The following is a 17,257-nucleotide window of genomic DNA, read 5'->3' as shown; positions in this document are numbered from 1 at the left end:
TTTGCCGGGGCGGGGCGTGTAGGACGTTTGTGGGCAAGCTGTGCCAGCGTTTGAGCCCCCTCACGGTAAAAGATGGCTTCCTTGTGTCTAGTCTGGGTCTCTTCTGTCTGTGTTTAAAGCCGTTTACCCCCTCTCCTGTCGCTAGAGGCCCTGCTAAAAAGTCGTGTCCCCATGTTTCTTCCAAGCGCCCTTGAAGCGTTGAAAGGGTGGGAGAAGGTCTCGCCGGAGCCTTCCCTTCTCCCGTCTGGGGAACGCCAGCTCTCTCATCCTGCCCTCCCAGGAGAGGTGTTCCATCCCTGTGACGGTGTTTGTAGCCCTGGTCTGGACCCGCTCCGAGAGGTCCGTGCTGTCCTTGTAGTGAGGACTGGGGATCTGATGGTGAGTTGATGTGAAGCGGGGTGGAAGGTGGACAGTGTTGAGGAGGGGGAGGGCCGCCGAGCCGATGGTGATGACGATGGCTAAAGCCTGGCGCGGAGGTTTTGGCAGGAGGTTGAGGGCAGCGGCTCCTTGGGGAGGCGGCAAAGAGAAGAGTGGGCGCGGGATGTGCGGAGCCCTGTTTGGAGCAGGGGTTGAGCGGAGTAGGTGTTGAGTGGAGGTGGCTTCCCGCCACGCCAAAGGCTGGTTGCTGTGCTTGTGAGAGGCGAGGCACTGTCACGGTTTTTGCAACAGGTCTTTATTGTCTGTGGAATAAATAGGTGAATAAATAGATAAAAGGCATTGTGAAAATAAATAGAGGGAGTTGTATAAATAGGGGAGGGGGTCAGTGGAGGCTGAGGGCGCAGGGCCGTTGTTGCAGCGGCTCTTGGCATGGGTGAGGGGAGGCGGGAGGCCCGCGGTGGGGCCGCGTCGGTGTTGGAGAAGTGGTGGTGGGGGCGCGTGGGTGCGCGCGGGTTGGTCGGGGCGGTTGGTCTAATTGCACATGGTGCGGGTGAGGTTGTGGAGGCGCTGGAAAGAGGCGCGAAGTTCGAGGCGGACGTGGTCCCAGGCGCAGGCGCTGTGGTTGTGGGTGTGGAGGAAGTTGTGGATGCGCCTGAAGTATTTGTTGATGGTGAGCGTGCGGTTGCGGGGCCCTTGTCCTTGGGAGAGCGTGCCGTTGGGTGTGAGGCATTGCTGGAGCTGCTGGCTGTGGTGGTGGAGGTTGTTGAGGAGGCGATGGCGTGCCTGGTCGTCCCAGTGTTGGGGGGTGCTCTGTGCGCTGAGGGTGGCGAAGAGGTTGTCGAGGATGTGTCGGGCGGTGGCGGCGGCTTGCTGTGGGTGGCTGTTGTGGAGGAGGGTGTCGGGGAAGGGGAAGGGCGCCTGTTGGTGTTGGCAGGGCTGTGGCGGTCTGGGAGCCATATCCCGGAGGATGTTGAGGCTGTCCCAGGGGAAGGTGGAGTGGCAGGGAGGCAGGTGGCGGCAGGCGAGGGTGGTGGCGAGAGCCGTCAGGAGGAGCAGGAGCGTCGGGGCGCCGTGGCGCAGGCGGGTGTGGTGGGTTGCGGGCGCAGGCATGGTGTGTGGTGGTGGGCAGGAGGCTGGTGAGGCTTGGTGGTGGTGCGGGTGGGCGCTGTGCTTGGGGTGCTGCCGGGTGTGGGGCTTTATGGGGTGCCGCGGCTTCGGCTTCCTCGCTTTCTGGTCGCAGCGAGTTTCCGGCTGTCGTTTTCATTTTTGCCTGGTGGCTGTGGTGGTCTTGGGGAAGTGCGTTGTTGGGGTGTCCCCGCGCGTGGGGAGGGGGGTGGCGGTGCTTTGCTGGTGGTGTGTTGTGGGGAGGTTGGCTGTAGTGGTTGAGGGGGGGATGCGAAAGCGGTGGGGCAGAGCCCTTGCGGAGGTGTGTTAGGGTTTCCCTGTTGCCTGCAGGGCGAGCTGTGGTGCCTCTTTTCTGCAGCTGAAGTTTCCCCTGGTGCGCGAGCGTCTTTTCCGTCTAATGCCCTGGTGTTGGTTGTGGTGTGTTTTCCTTTCGCTTGTGGCTCGCCTTTGTTTTCATCTTAGCTGGCCTTTCCTTTTCGTGTTGGGCAGGGTTGTGAAGCGATGTCACTTGTCAGAGGCTGGGGAGCCCCCGGCTGGAGCGAGGGTGGCCCCTGGGGGTGGCGGTGGCTGGCGAGGAGGTGGCTCTGGGCGTAGGCAGTTGAGCATTGGATGTGTTGCTGGCTGGAGCTGCCCCAGCCTCTGTGTTTGAAGCTGGTGAGAATGGGGAGGCAAGGCTTGAGGAAAAGGAAGAGGAGAAAGGGAAGAGTTTTTCTCCTCCTCCCGCTGCTGCTGCTGCTGCTGCTGCGTTGGGTCCCTGGCTGTGGTGCCATGCGTGTGTCCCTGTAGCAGGGGTCTTGTTGCGTTTTCTCTGCCTCCTTGCCTGAGGTGGCTGGAGAGCAAAGATGATGATGTCCCCCGTAAGGGAAGGGTTGGGACGTTTGGGGTGGCGTGAGCCGCGGTGCCGCTGGATGGAGGAGGGACGTGCAAGAGTCCGTGTGGAGGTGGAGCTGAGGCAGGTGATGTAGTTGTAGAGCTGTAGGGGGAGGAGGAGGTGGAGGGTGCCGCCGCTGAGGTTTTTGGGTCCCTGGCAAGGGCAAGGACAAGGACGGTGTTCTGCTTGTGCGAGAGACTGTGTCAGGCGTTTTGTCAAGGCTTTTGGAGGGAGGGGGACACGGTGTGCGTGTGTTGGTGTGGCGGGAAGGCGGTGGTGGTCTGGGAGTTATGGTCTTGTTAGTTAACGTTGTGTCGGTGGGTGCCGTGCTTGGGGTGCTGGCTGGTGCGTGGTGATGTGGCGCCCCTGGGGGCCGTGACTGCAGGAGGTGGGCTGGTGTTGGAGGTGCGTGGCTGTCCCTTGTCCGTGTTGCCCTCGAAGAGTTGGTGGTGCAAGGCGTTTTGGAGCAGCGCAGGGCGAGCGTTGTCTTGAAAGCTGCCTGAGGTGGGAAGAGTAGCGGAAGTCAGGCGGATGCAAGCGATAGAGTGGTTGAGTGGTTTGGGTTGGGCGGGAGCTTTCAAGGTCGTCTGGTGCAACCCCCCGGCCCCGCGCAGGGCCTTTTTGAAGGGGATCCAGTTGCCCAGAGCGCCCTCCGACGTGCCCTTGACTGTTTGCCGGGGCGGGGCGTGTAGGACGTTTGTGGGCAAGCTGTGCCAGCGTTTGAGCCCCCTCACGGTAAAAGATGGCTTCCTTGTGTCTAGTCTGGGTCTCTTCTGTCTGTGTTTAAAGCCGTTTACCCCCTCTCCTGTCGCTAGAGGCCCTGCTAAAAAGTCGTGTCCCCATGTTTCTTCCAAGCGCCCTTGAAGCGTTGAAAGGGTGGGAGAAGGTCTCGCCGGAGCCTTCCCTTCTCCCGTCTGGGGAACGCCAGCTCTCTCATCCTGCCCTCCCAGGAGAGGTGTTCCATCCCTGTGACGGTGTTTGTAGCCCTGGTCTGGACCCGCTCCGAGAGGTCCGTGCTGTCCTTGTAGTGAGGACTGGGGATCTGATGGTGAGTTGATGTGAAGCGGGGTGGAAGGTGGACAGTGTTGAGGAGGGGGAGGGCCGCCGAGCCGATGGTGATGACGATGGCTAAAGCCTGGCGCGGAGGTTTTGGCAGGAGGTTGAGGGCAGCGGCTCCTTGGGGAGGCGGCAAAGAGAAGAGTGGGCGCGGGATGTGCGGAGCCCTGTTTGGAGCAGGGGTTGAGCGGAGTAGGTGTTGAGTGGAGGTGGCTTCCCGCCACGCCAAAGGCTGGTTGCTGTGCTTGTGAGAGGCGAGGCACTGTCACGGTTTTTGCAACAGGTCTTTATTGTCTGTGGAATAAATAGGTGAATAAATAGATAAAAGGCATTGTGAAAATAAATAGAGGGAGTTGTATAAATAGGGGAGGGGGTCAGTGGAGGCTGAGGGCGCAGGGCCGTTGTTGCAGCGGCTCTTGGCACGGGTGAGGGGAGGCGGGAGGCCCGCGGTGGGGCCGCGTCGGTGTTGGAGAAGTGGTGGTGGGGGCGCGTGGGTGCGCGCGGGTTGGTCGGGGCGGTTGGTCTAATTGCACATGGTGCGGGTGAGGTTGTGGAGGCGCTGGAAAGAGGCGCGAAGTTCGAGGCGGACGTGGTCCCAGGCGCAGGCGCTGTGGTTGTGGGTGTGGAGGAAGTTGTGGATGCGCCTGAAGTATTTGTTGATGGTGAGCGTGCGGTTGCGGGGCCCTTGTCCTTGGGAGAGCGTGCCGTTGGGTGTGAGGCATTGCTGGAGCTGCTGGCTGTGGCGGTGGAGGTTGTTGAGGAGGCGATGGCGTGCCTGGTCGTCCCAGTGTTGGGGGGTGCTCTGTGCGCTGAGGGTGGCGAAGAGGTTGTCGAGGATGTGTCGGGCGGTGGCGGCGGCTTGCTGTGGGTGGCTGTTGTGGAGGAGGGTGTCGGGGAAGGGGAAGGGCGCCTGTTGGTGTTGGCAGGGCTGTGGCGGTCTGGGAGCCATATCCCGGAGGATGTTGAGGCTGTCCCAGGGGAAGGTGGAGTGGCAGGGAGGCAGGTGGCGGCAGGCGAGGGTGGTGGCGAGAGCCGTCAGGAGGAGCAGGAGCGTCGGGGCGCCGTGGCGCAGGCGGGTGTGGTGGGTTGCGGGCGCAGGCATGGTGTGTGGTGGTGGGCAGGAGGCTGGTGAGGCTTGGTGGTGGTGCGGGTGGGCGCTGTGCTTGGGGTGCTGCCGGGTGTGGGGCTTTATGGGGTGCCGCGGCTTCGGCTTCCTCGCTTTCTGGTCGCAGCGAGTTTCCGGCTGTCGTTTTCATTTTTGCCTGGTGGCTGTGGTGGTCTTGGGGAAGTGCGTTGTTGGGGTGTCCCCGCGCGTGGGGAGGGGGGTGGCGGTGCTTTGCTGGTGGTGTGTTGTGGGGAGGTTGGCTGTAGTGGTTGAGGGGGGGATGCGAAAGCGGTGGGGCAGAGCCCTTGCGGGCAGCAGCTGTGGCGGGAGGTGTGTTAGGGTTTCCCTGTTGCCTGCAGGGCGAGCTGTGGTGCCTCTTTTCTGCAGCTGAAGTTTCCCCTGGTGCGCGAGCGTCTTTTCCGTCTAATGCCCTGGTGTTGGTTGTGGTGTGTTTTCCTTTCGCTTGTGGCTCGCCTTTGTTTTCATCTTAGCTGGCCTTTCCTTTTCGTGTTGGGCAGGGTTGTGAAGCGATGTCACTTGTCAGAGGCTGGGGAGCCCCCGGCTGGAGCGAGGGTGGCCCCTGGGGGTGGCGGTGGCTGGCGAGGAGGTGGCTCTGGGCGTAGGCAGTTGAGCATTGGATGTGTTGCTGGCTGGAGCTGCCCCAGCCTCTGTGTTTGAAGCTGGTGAGAATGGGGAGGCAAGGCTTGAGGAAAAGGAAGAGGAGAAAGGGAAGAGTTTTTCTCCTCCTCCCGCTGCTGCTGCTGCTGCTGCGTTGGGTCCCTGGCTGTGGTGCCATGCGTGTGTCCCTGTAGCAGGGGTCTTGTTGCGTTTTCTCTGCCTCCTTGCCTGAGGTGGCTGGAGAGCAAAGATGATGATGTCCCCCGTAAGGGAAGGGTTGGGACGTTTGGGGTGGCGTGAGCCGCGGTGCCGCTGGATGGAGGAGGGACGTGCAAGAGTCCGTGTGGAGGTGGAGCTGAGGCAGGTGATGTAGTTGTAGAGCTGTAGGGGGAGGAGGAGGTGGAGGGTGCCGCCGCTGAGGTTTTTGGGTCCCTTGCAAGGGCAAGGGCAAGGACAAGGACGGTGTTCTGCTTGTGCGAGAGACTGTGTCAGGCGTTTTGTCAAGGCTTTTGGAGGGAGGGGGACACGGTGTGCGTGTGTTGGTGTGGCGGGAAGGCGGTGGTGGTCTGGGAGTTATGGTCTTGTTAGTTAACGTTGTGTCGGTGGGTGCCGTGCTTGGGGTGCTGGCTGGTGCGTGGTGATGTGGCGCCCCTGGGGGCCGTGACTGCAGGAGGTGGGCTGGTGTTGGAGGTGCGTGGCTGTCCCTTGTCCGTGTTGCCCTCGAAGAGTTGGTGGTGCAAGGCGTTTTGGAGCAGCGCAGGGCGAGCGTTGTCTTGAAAGCTGCCTGAGGTGGGAAGAGTAGCGGAAGTCAGGCGGATGCAAGCGATAGAGTGGTTGAGTGGTTTGGGTTGGGCGGGAGCTTTCAAGGTCGTCTGGTGCAACCCCCCGGCCCCGCGCAGGGCCTTTTTGAAGGGGATCCAGTTGCCCAGAGCGCCCTCCGACGTGCCCTTGACTGTTTGCCGGGGCGGGGCGTGTAGGACGTTTGTGGGCAAGCTGTGCCAGCGTTTGAGCCCCCTCACGGTAAAAGATGGCTTCCTTGTGTCTAGTCTGGGTCTCTTCTGTCTGTGTTTAAAGCCGTTTACCCCCTCTCCTGTCGCTAGAGGCCCTGCTAAAAAGTCGTGTCCCCATGTTTCTTCCAAGCGCCCTTGAAGCGTTGAAAGGGTGGGAGAAGGTCTCGCCGGAGCCTTCCCTTCTCCCGTCTGGGGAACGCCAGCTCTCTCATCCTGCCCTCCCAGGAGAGGTGTTCCATCCCTGTGACGGTGTTTGTAGCCCTGGTCTGGACCCGCTCCGAGAGGTCCGTGCTGTCCTTGTAGTGAGGACTGGGGATCTGATGGTGAGTTGATGTGAAGCGGGGTGGAAGGTGGACAGTGTTGAGGAGGGGGAGGGCCGCCGAGCCGATGGTGATGACGATGGCTAAAGCCTGGCGCGGAGGTTTTGGCAGGAGGTTGAGGGCAGCGGCTCCTTGGGGAGGCGGCAAAGAGAAGAGTGGGCGCGGGATGTGCGGAGCCCTGTTTGGAGCAGGGGTTGAGCGGAGTAGGTGTTGAGTGGAGGTGGCTTCCCGCCACGCCAAAGGCTGGTTGCTGTGCTTGTGAGAGGCGAGGCACTGTCACGGTTTTTGCAACAGGTCTTTATTGTCTGTGGAATAAATAGGTGAATAAATAGATAAAAGGCATTGTGAAAATAAATAGAGGGAGTTGTATAAATAGGGGAGGGGGTCAGTGGAGGCTGAGGGCGCAGGGCCGTTGTTGCAGCGGCTCTTGGCACGGGTGAGGGGAGGCGGGAGGCCCGCGGTGGGGCCGCGTCGGTGTTGGAGAAGTGGTGGTGGGGGCGCGTGGGTGCGCGCGGGTTGGTCGGGGCGGTTGGTCTAATTGCACATGGTGCGGGTGAGGTTGTGGAGGCGCTGGAAAGAGGCGCGAAGTTCGAGGCGGACGTGGTCCCAGGCGCAGGCGCTGTGGTTGTGGGTGTGGAGGAAGTTGTGGATGCGCCTGAAGTATTTGTTGATGGTGAGCGTGCGGTTGCGGGGCCCTTGTCCTTGGGAGAGCGTGCCGTTGGGTGTGAGGCATTGCTGGAGCTGCTGGCTGTGTCGGTGGAGGTTGTTGAGGAGGCGATGGCGTGCCTGGTCGTCCCAGTGTTGGGGGGTGCTCTGTGCGCTGAGGGTGGCGAAGAGGTTGTCGAGGATGTGTCGGGCGGTGGCGGCGGCTTGCTGTGGGTGGCTGTTGTGGAGGAGGGTGTCGGGGAAGGGGAAGGGCGCCTGTTGGTGTTGGCAGGGCTGTGGCGGTCTGGGAGCCATATCCCGGAGGATGTTGAGGCTGTCCCAGGGGAAGGTGGAGTGGCAGGGAGGCAGGTGGCGGCAGGCGAGGGTGGTGGCGAGAGCCGTCAGGAGGAGCAGGAGCGTCGGGGCGCCGTGGCGCAGGCGGGTGTGGTGGGTTGCGGGCGCAGGCATGGTGTGTGGTGGTGGGCAGGAGGCTGGTGAGGCTTGGTGGTGGTGCGGGTGGGCGCTGTGCTTGGGGTGCTGCCGGGTGTGGGGCTTTATGGGGTGCCGCGGCTTCGGCTTCCTCGCTTTCTGGTCGCAGCGAGTTTCCGGCTGTCGTTTTCATTTTTGCCTGGTGGCTGTGGTGGTCTTGGGGAAGTGCGTTGTTGGGGTGTCCCCGCGCGTGGGGAGGGGGGTGGCGGTGCTTTGCTGGTGGTGTGTTGTGGGGAGGTTGGCTGTAGTGGTTGAGGGGGGGATGCGAAAGCGGTGGGGCAGAGCCCTTGCGGGCAGCAGCTGTGGCGGGAGGTGTGTTAGGGTTTCCCTGTTGCCTGCAGGGCGAGCTGTGGTGCCTCTTTTCTGCAGCTGAAGTTTCCCCTGGTGCGCGAGCGTCTTTTCCGTCTAATGCCCTGGTGTTGGTTGTGGTGTGTTTTCCTTTCGCTTGTGGCTCGCCTTTGTTTTCATCTTAGCTGGCCTTTCCTTTTCGTGTTGGGCAGGGTTGTGAAGCGATGTCACTTGTCAGAGGCTGGGGAGCCCCCGGCTGGAGCGAGGGTGGCCCCTGGGGGTGGCGGTGGCTGGCGAGGAGGTGGCTCTGGGCGTAGGCAGTTGAGCATTGGATGTGTTGCTGGCTGGAGCTGCCCCAGCCTCTGTGTTTGAAGCTGGTGAGAATGGGGAGGCAAGGCTTGAGGAAAAGGAAGAGGAGAAAGGGAAGAGTTTTTCTCCTCCTCCCGCTGCTGCTGCTGCTGCGTTGGGTCCCTGGCTGTGGTGCCATGCGTGTGTCCCTGTAGCAGGGGTCTTGTTGCGTTTTCTCTGCCTCCTTGCCTGAGGTGGCTGGAGAGCAAAGATGATGATGTCCCCCGTAAGGGAAGGGTTGGGACGTTTGGGGTGGCGTGAGCCGCGGTGCCGCTGGATGGAGGAGGGACGTGCAAGAGTCCGTGTGGAGGTGGAGCTGAGGCAGGTGATGTAGTTGTAGAGCTGTAGGGGGAGGAGGAGGTGGAGGGTGCCGCCGCTGAGGTTTTTGGGTCCCTTGCAAGGGCAAGGGCAAGGACAAGGACGGTGTTCTGCTTGTGCGAGAGACTGTGTCAGGCGTTTTGTCAAGGCTTTTGGAGGGAGGGGGACACGGTGTGCGTGTGTTGGTGTGGCGGGAAGGCGGTGGTGGTCTGGGAGTTATGGTCTTGTTAGTTAACGTTGTGTCGGTGGGTGCCGTGCTTGGGGTGCTGGCTGGTGCGTGGTGATGTGGCGCCCCTGGGGGCCGTGACTGCAGGAGGTGGGCTGGTGTTGGAGGTGCGTGGCTGTCCCTTGTCCGTGTTGCCCTCGAAGAGTTGGTGGTGCAAGGCGTTTTGGAGCAGCGCAGGGCGAGCGTTGTCTTGAAAGCTGCCTGAGGTGGGAAGAGTAGCGGAAGTCAGGCGGATGCAAGCGATAGAGTGGTTGAGTGGTTTGGGTTGGGCGGGAGCTTTCAAGGTCGTCTGGTGCAACCCCCCGGCCCCGCGCAGGGCCTTTTTGAAGGGGATCCAGTTGCCCAGAGCGCCCTCCGACGTGCCCTTGACTGTTTGCCGGGGCGGGGCGTGTAGGACGTTTGTGGGCAAGCTGTGCCAGCGTTTGAGCCCCCTCACGGTAAAAGATGGCTTCCTTGTGTCTAGTCTGGGTCTCTTCTGTCTGTGTTTAAAGCCGTTTACCCCCTCTCCTGTCGCTAGAGGCCCTGCTAAAAAGTCGTGTCCCCATGTTTCTTCCAAGCGCCCTTGAAGCGTTGAAAGGGTGGGAGAAGGTCTCGCCGGAGCCTTCCCTTCTCCCGTCTGGGGAACGCCAGCTCTCTCATCCTGCCCTCCCAGGAGAGGTGTTCCATCCCTGTGACGGTGTTTGTAGCCCTGGTCTGGACCCGCTCCGAGAGGTCCGTGCTGTCCTTGTAGTGAGGACTGGGGATCTGATGGTGAGTTGATGTGAAGCGGGGTGGAAGGTGGACAGTGTTGAGGAGGGGGAGGGCCGCCGAGCCGATGGTGATGACGATGGCTAAAGCCTGGCGCGGAGGTTTTGGCAGGAGGTTGAGGGTAGCGGCTCCTTGGGGAGGCGGCAAAGAGAAGAGTGGGCGCGGGATGTGCGGAGCCCTGTTTGGAGCAGGGGTTGAGCGGAGTAGGTGTTGAGTGGAGGTGGCTTCCCGCCGCGCCAAAGGCTGGTTGCTGTGCTTGTGAGAGGCGAGGCACTGTCACGGTTTTTGCAACAGGTCTTTATTGTCTGTGGAATAAATAGGTGAATAAATAGATAAAAGGCATTGTGAAAATAAATAGAGGGAGTTGTATAAATAGGGGAGGGGGTCAGTGGAGGCTGAGGGCGCAGGGCCGTTGTTGCAGCGGCTCTTGGCACGGGTGAGGGGAGGCGGGAGGCCCGCGGTGGGGCCGCGTCGGTGTTGGAGAAGTGGTGGTGGGGGCGCGTGGGTGCGCGCGGGTTGGTCGGGGCGGTTGGTCTAATTGCACATGGTGCGGGTGAGGTTGTGGAGGCGCTGGAAAGAGGCGCGAACTTCGAGGCGGACGTGGTCCCAGGCGCAGGCGCTGTGGTTGTGGGTGTGGAGGAAGTTGTGGATGCGCCTGAAGTATTTGTTGATGGTGAGCGTGCGGTTGCGGGGCCCTTGTCCTTGGGAGAGCGTGCCGTTGGGTGTGAGGCATTGCTGGAGCTGCTGGCTGTGTCGGTGGAGGTTGTTGAGGAGGCGATGGCGTGCCTGGTCGTCCCAGTGTTGGGGGGTGCTCTGTGCGCTGAGGGTGGCGAAGAGGTTGTCGAGGATGTGTCGGGCGGTGGCGGCGGCTTGCTGTGGGTGGCTGTTGTGGAGGAGGGTGTCGGGGAAGGGGAAGGGCGCCTGTTGGTGTTGGCAGGGCTGTGGCGGTCTGGGAGCCATGTCCCGGAGGATGTTGAGGCTGTCCCAGGGGAAGGTGGAGTGGCAGGGAGGCAGGTGGCGGCAGGCGAGGGTGGTGGCGAGAGCCGTCAGGAGGAGCAGGAGCGTCGGGGCGCCGTGGCGCAGGCGGGTGTGGTGGGTTGCGGGCGCAGGCATGGTGTGTGGTGGTGGGCAGGAGGCTGGTGAGGCTTGGTGGTGGTGCGGGTGGGCGCTGTGCTTGGGGTGCTGCCGGGTGTGGGGCTTTATGGGGTGCCGCGGCTTCGGCTTCCTCGCTTTCTGGTCGCAGCGAGTTTCCGGCTGTCGTTTTCATTTTTGCCTGGTGGCTGTGGTGGTCTTGGGGAAGTGCGTTGTTGGGGTGTCCCCGCGCGTGGGGAGGGGGGTGGCGGTGCTTTGCTGGTGGTGTGTTGTGGGGAGGTTGGCTGTAGTGGTTGAGGGGGGGATGCGAAAGCGGTGGGGCAGAGCCCTTGCGGGCAGCAGCTGTGGCGGGAGGTGTGTTAGGGTTTCCCTGTTGCCTGCAGGGCGAGCTGTGGTGCCTCTTTTCTGCAGCTGAAGTTTCCCCTGGTGCGCGAGCGTCTTTTCCGTCTAATGCCCTGGTGTTGGTTGTGGTGTGTTTTCCTTTCGCTTGTGGCTCGCCTTTGTTTTCATCTTAGCTGGCCTTTCCTTTTCGTGTTGGGCAGGGTTGTGAAGCGATGTCACTTGTCAGAGGCTGGGGAGCCCCCGGCTGGAGCGAGGGTGGCCCCTGGGGGTGGCGGTGGCTGGCGAGGAGGTGGCTCTGGGCGTAGGCAGTTGAGCATTGGATGTGTTGCTGGCTGGAGCTGCCCCAGCCTCTGTGTTTGAAGCTGGTGAGAATGGGGAGGCAAGGCTTGAGGAAAAGGAAGAGGAGAAAGGGAAGAGTTTTTCTCCTCCTCCCGCTGCTGCTGCTGCTGCTGCTGCGTTGGGTCCCTGGCTGTGGTGCCATGCGTGTGTCCCTGTAGCAGGGGTCTTGTTGCGTTTTCTCTGCCTCCTTGCCTGAGGTGGCTGGAGAGCAAAGATGATGATGTCCCCCGTAAGGGAAGGGTTGGGACGTTTGGGGTGGCGTGAGCCGCGGTGCCGCTGGATGGAGGAGGGACGTGCAAGAGTCCGTGTGGAGGTGGAGCTGAGGCAGGTGATGTAGTTGTAGAGCTGTAGGGGGAGGAGGAGGTGGAGGGTGCCGCCGCTGAGGTTTTTGGGTCCCTTGCAAGGGCAAGGGCAAGGACAAGGACGGTGTTCTGCTTGTGCGAGAGACTGTGTCAGGCGTTTTGTCAAGGCTTTTGGAGGGAGGGGGACACGGTGTGCGTGTGTTGGTGTGGCGGGAAGGCGGTGGTGGTCTGGGAGTTATGGTCTTGTTAGTTAACGTTGTGTCGGTGGGTGCCGTGCTTGGGGTGCTGGCTGGTGCGTGGTGATGTGGCGCCCCTGGGGGCCGTGACTGCAGGAGGTGGGCTGGTGTTGGAGGTGCGTGGCTGTCCCTTGTCCGTGTTGCCCTCGAAGAGTTGGTGGTGCAAGGCGTTTTGGAGCAGCGCAGGGCGAGCGTTGTCTTGAAAGCTGCCTGAGGTGGGAAGAGTAGCGGAAGTCAGGCGGATGCAAGCGATAGAGTGGTTGAGTGGTTTGGGTTGGGCGGGAGCTTTCAAGGTCGTCTGGTGCAACCCCCCGGCCCCGCGCAGGGCCTTTTTGAAGGGGATCCAGTTGCCCAGAGCGCCCTCCGACGTGCCCTTGACTGTTTGCCGGGGCGGGGCGTGTAGGACGTTTGTGGGCAAGCTGTGCCAGCGTTTGAGCCCCCTCACGGTAAAAGATGGCTTCCTTGTGTCTAGTCTGGGTCTCTTCTGTCTGTGTTTAAAGCCGTTTACCCCCTCTCCTGTCGCTAGAGGCCCTGCTAAAAAGTCGTGTCCCCATGTTTCTTCCAAGCGCCCTTGAAGCGTTGAAAGGGTGGGAGAAGGTCTCGCCGGAGCCTTCCCTTCTCCCGTCTGGGGAACGCCAGCTCTCTCATCCTGCCCTCCCAGGAGAGGTGTTCCATCCCTGTGACGGTGTTTGTAGCCCTGGTCTGGACCCGCTCCGAGAGGTCCGTGCTGTCCTTGTAGTGAGGACTGGGGATCTGATGGTGAGTTGATGTGAAGCGGGGTGGAAGGTGGACAGTGTTGAGGAGGGGGAGGGCCGCCGAGCCGATGGTGATGACGATGGCTAAAGCCTGGCGCGGAGGTTTTGGCAGGAGGTTGAGGGTAGCGGCTCCTTGGGGAGGCGGCAAAGAGAAGAGTGGGCGCGGGATGTGCGGAGCCCTGTTTGGAGCAGGGGTTGAGCGGAGTAGGTGTTGAGTGGAGGTGGCTTCCCGCCGCGCCAAAGGCTGGTTGCTGTGCTTGTGAGAGGCGAGGCACTGTCACGGTTTTTGCAACAGGTCTTTATTGTCTGTGGAATAAATAGGTGAATAAATAGATAAAAGGCATTGTGAAAATAAATAGAGGGAGTTGTATAAATAGGGGAGGGGGTCAGTGGAGGCTGAGGGCGCAGGGCCGTTGTTGCAGCGGCTCTTGGCACGGGTGAGGGGAGGCGGGAGGCCCGCGGTGGGGCCGCGTCGGTGTTGGAGAAGTGGTGGTGGGGGCGCGTGGGTGCGCGCGGGTTGGTCGGGGCGGTTGGTCTAATTGCACATGGTGCGGGTGAGGTTGTGGAGGCGCTGGAAAGAGGCGCGAACTTCGAGGCGGACGTGGTCCCAGGCGCAGGCGCTGTGGTTGTGGGTGTGGAGGAAGTTGTGGATGCGCCTGAAGTATTTGTTGATGGTGAGCGTGCGGTTGCGGGGCCCTTGTCCTTGGGAGAGCGTGCCGTTGGGTGTGAGGCATTGCTGGAGCTGCTGGCTGTGTCGGTGGAGGTTGTTGAGGAGGCGATGGCGTGCCTGGTCGTCCCAGTGTTGGGGGGTGCTCTGTGCGCTGAGGGTGGCGAAGAGGTTGTCGAGGATGTGTCGGGCGGTGGCGGCGGCTTGCTGTGGGTGGCTGTTGTGGAGGAGGGTGTCGGGGAAGGGGAAGGGCGCCTGTTGGTGTTGGCAGGGCTGTGGCGGTCTGGGAGCCATGTCCCGGAGGATGTTGAGGCTGTCCCAGGGGAAGGTGGAGTGGCAGGGAGGCAGGTGGCGGCAGGCGAGGGTGGTGGCGAGAGCCGTCAGGAGGAGCAGGAGCGTCGGGGCGCCGTGGCGCAGGCGGGTGTGGTGGGTTGCGGGCGCAGGCATGGTGTGTGGTGGTGGGCAGGAGGCTGGTGAGGCTTGGTGGTGGTGCGGGTGGGCGCTGTGCTTGGGGTGCTGCCGGGTGTGGGGCTTTATGGGGTGCCGTGGCTTCGGCTTCCTCGCTTTCTGGTCGCAGCGAGTTTCCGGCTGTCGTTTTCATTTTTGCCTGGTGGCTGTGGTGGTCTTGGGGAAGTGCGTTGTTGGGGTGTCCCCGCGCGTGGGGAGGGGGGTGGCGGTGCTTTGCTGGTGGTGTGTTGTGGGGAGGTTGGCTGTAGTGGTTGAGGGGGGGATGCGAAAGCGGTGGGGCAGAGCCCTTGCGGGCAGCAGCTGTGGCGGGAGGTGTGTTAGGGTTTCCCTGTTGCCTGCAGGGCGAGCTGTGGTGCCTCTTTTCTGCAGCTGAAGTTTCCCCTGGTGCGCGAGCGTCTTTTCCGTCTAATGCCCTGGTGTTGGTTGTGGTGTGTTTTCCTTTCGCTTGTGGCTCGCCTTTGTTTTCATCTTAGCTGGCCTTTCCTTTTCGTGTTGGGCAGGGTTGTGAAGCGATGTCACTTGTCAGAGGCTGGGGAGCCCCCGGCTGGAGCGAGGGTGGCCCCTGGGGGTGGCGGTGGCTGGCGAGGAGGTGGCTCTGGGCGTAGGCAGTTGAGCATTGGATGTGTTGCTGGCTGGAGCTGCCCCAGCCTCTGTGTTTGAAGCTGGTGAGAATGGGGAGGCAAGGCTTGAGGAAAAGGAAGAGGAGAAAGGGAAGAGTTTTTCTCCTCCTCCCGCTGCTGCTGCTGCTGCTGCTGCTGCGTTGGGTCCCTGGCTGTGGTGCCATGCGTGTGTCCCTGTAGCAGGGGTCTTGTTGCGTTTTCTCTGCCTCCTTGCCTGAGGTGGCTGGAGAGCAAAGATGATGATGTCCCCCGTAAGGGAAGGGTTGGGACGTTTGGGGTGGCGTGAGCCGCGGTGCCGCTGGATGGAGGAGGGACGTGCAAGAGTCCGTGTGGAGGTGGAGCTGAGGCAGGTGATGTAGTTGTAGAGCTGTAGGGGGAGGAGGAGGTGGAGGGTGCCGCCGCTGAGGTTTTTGGGTCCCTGGCAAGGGCAAGGACAAGGACGGTGTTCTGCTTGTGCGAGAGACTGTGTCAGGCGTTTTGTCAAGGCTTTTGGAGGGAGGGGGACACGGTGTGCGTGTGTTGGTGTGGCGGGAAGGCGGTGGTGGTCTGGGAGTTATGGTCTTGTTAGTTAACGTTGTGTCGGTGGGTGCCGTGCTTGGGGTGCTGGCTGGTGCGTGGTGATGTGGCGCCCCTGGGGGCCGTGACTGCAGGAGGTGGGCTGGTGTTGGAGGTGCGTGGCTGTCCCTTGTCCGTGTTGCCCTCGAAGAGTTGGTGGTGCAAGGCGTTTTGGAGCAGCGCAGGGCGAGCGTTGTCTTGAAAGCTGCCTGAGGTGGGAAGAGTAGCGGAAGTCAGGCGGATGCAAGCGATAGAGTGGTTGAGTGGTTTGGGTTGGGCGGGAGCTTTCAAGGTCGTCTGGTGCAACCCCCCGGCCCCGCGCAGGGCCTTTTTGAAGGGGATCCAGTTGCCCAGAGCGCCCTCCGACGTGCCCTTGACTGTTTGCCGGGGCGGGGCGTGTAGGACGTTTGTGGGCAAGCTGTGCCAGCGTTTGAGCCCCCTCACGGTAAAAGATGGCTTCCTTGTGTCTAGTCTGGGTCTCTTCTGTCTGTGTTTAAAGCCGTTTACCCCCTCTCCTGTCGCTAGAGGCCCTGCTAAAAAGTCGTGTCCCCATGTTTCTTCCAAGCGCCCTTGAAGCGTTGAAAGGGTGGGAGAAGGTCTCGCCGGAGCCTTCCCTTCTCCCGTCTGGGGAACGCCAGCTCTCTCATCCTGCCCTCCCAGGAGAGGTGTTCCATCCCTGTGACGGTGTTTGTAGCCCTGGTCTGGACCCGCTCCGAGAGGTCCGTGCTGTCCTTGTAGTGAGGACTGGGGATCTGATGGTGAGTTGATGTGAAGCGGGGTGGAAGGTGGACAGTGTTGAGGAGGGGGAGGGCCGCCGAGCCGATGGTGATGACGATAGCTAAAGCCTGGCGCGGAGGTTTTGGCAGGAGGTTGAGGGCAGCGGCTCCTTGGGGAGGCGGCAAAGAGAAGAGTGGGCGCGGGATGTGCGGAGCCCTGTTTGGAGCAGGGGTTGAGCGGAGTAGGTGTTGAGTGGAGGTGGCTTCCCGCCACGCCAAAGGCTGGTTGCTGTGCTTGTGAGAGGCGAGGCACTGTCACGGTTTTTGCAACAGGTCTTTATTGTCTGTGGAATAAATAGGTGAATAAATAGATAAAAGGCATTGTGAAAATAAATAGAGGGAGTTGTATAAATAGGGGAGGGGGTCAGTGGAGGCTGAGGGCGCAGGGCCGTTGTTGCAGCGGCTCTTGGCACGGGTGAGGGGAGGCGGGAGGCCCGCGGTGGGGCCGCGTCGGTGTTGGAGAAGTGGTGGTGGGGGCGCGTGGGTGCGCGCGGGTTGGTCGGGGCGGTTGGTCTAATTGCACATGGTGCGGGTGAGGTTGTGGAGGCGCTGGAAAGAGGCGCGAAGTTCGAGGCGGACGTGGTCCCAGGCGCAGGCGCTGTGGTTGTGGGTGTGGAGGAAGTTGTGGATGCGCCTGAAGTATTTGTTGATGGTGAGCGTGCGGTTGCGGGGCCCTTGTCCTTGGGAGAGCGTGCCGTTGGGTGTGAGGCATTGCTGGAGCTGCTGGCTGTGTCGGTGGAGGTTGTTGAGGAGGCGATGGCGTGCCTGGTCGTCCCAGTGTTGGGGGGTGCTCTGTGCGCTGAGGGTGGCGAAGAGGTTGTCGAGGATGTGTCGGGCGGTGGCGGCGGCTTGCTGTGGGTGGCTGTTGTGGAGGAGGGTGTCGGGGAAGGGGAAGGGCGCCTGTTGGTGTTGGCAGGGCTGTGGCGGTCTGGGAGCCATATCCCGGAGGATGTTGAGGCTGTCCCAGGGGAAGGTGGAGTGGCAGGGAGGCAGGTGGCGGCAGGCGAGGGTGGTGGCGAGAGCCGTCAGGAGGAGCAGGAGCGTCGGGGCGCCGTGGCGCAGGCGGGTGTGGTGGGTTGCGGGCGCAGGCATGGTGTGTGGTGGTGGGCAGGAGGCTGGTGAGGCTTGGTGGTGGTGCGGGTGGGCGCTGTGCTTGGGGTGCTGCCGGGTGTGGGGCTTTATGGGGTGCCGCGGCTTCGGCTTCCTCGCTTTCTGGTCGCAGCGAGTTTCCGGCTGTCGTTTTCATTTTTGCCTGGTGGCTGTGGTGGTCTTGGGGAAGTGCGTTGTTGGGGTGTCCTCGCGCGTGGGGAGGGGGGTGGCGGTGCTTTGCTGGTGGTGTGTTGTGGGGAGGTTGGCTGTAGTGGTTGAGGGGGGGATGCGAAAGTGGTGGGGCAGAGCCCTTGCGGGCAGCAGCTGTGGCGGGAGGTGTGTTAGGGTTTCCCTGTTGCCTGCAGGGCGAGCTGTGGTGCCTCTTTTCTGCAGCTGAAGTTTCCCCTGGTGCGCGAGCGTCTTTTCCGTCTAATGCCCTGGTGTTGGTTGTGGTGTGTTTTCCTTTCGCTTG

The 17,257-nt window shown here is 62.0% G+C and overlaps 2 protein-coding genes across 27 annotated transcripts in view; one reads left to right on the top strand and one right to left on the bottom strand.

Moving 5' to 3' along the window:
• Positions 1-17,257, top strand: part of UBAP2 (ubiquitin associated protein 2) — a 193,660-nt gene that overhangs the window by 100,110 nt on the left and 76,293 nt on the right. The window lies entirely within an intron of this gene.
• Positions 16,210-16,788, bottom strand: LOC141736506 (interferon-like). Its single transcript, XM_074570793.1, has one exon. The coding sequence runs from the start codon at positions 16,786-16,788 to the stop codon at positions 16,210-16,212; it is 579 nt and encodes a 192-aa protein (XP_074426894.1).

The sequence above is a fragment of the Larus michahellis genome, chromosome Z (genome assembly GCF_964199755.1).
Source record: "Larus michahellis chromosome Z, bLarMic1.1, whole genome shotgun sequence".
NCBI lineage: Eukaryota > Metazoa > Chordata > Aves > Charadriiformes > Laridae > Larus > Larus michahellis.
Note: the sequence above shows the minus strand (reverse complement) of the source record. Positions and strands in the feature narration are given on the sequence as shown.

Coding starts and splice junctions, on each gene's coding strand:
- LOC141736506 (XM_074570793.1), bottom strand. CDS start 16,788: ATGCCTGCGCCCGCAACCCACCACACCCGCCTGCGCCACGGCGCCCCG.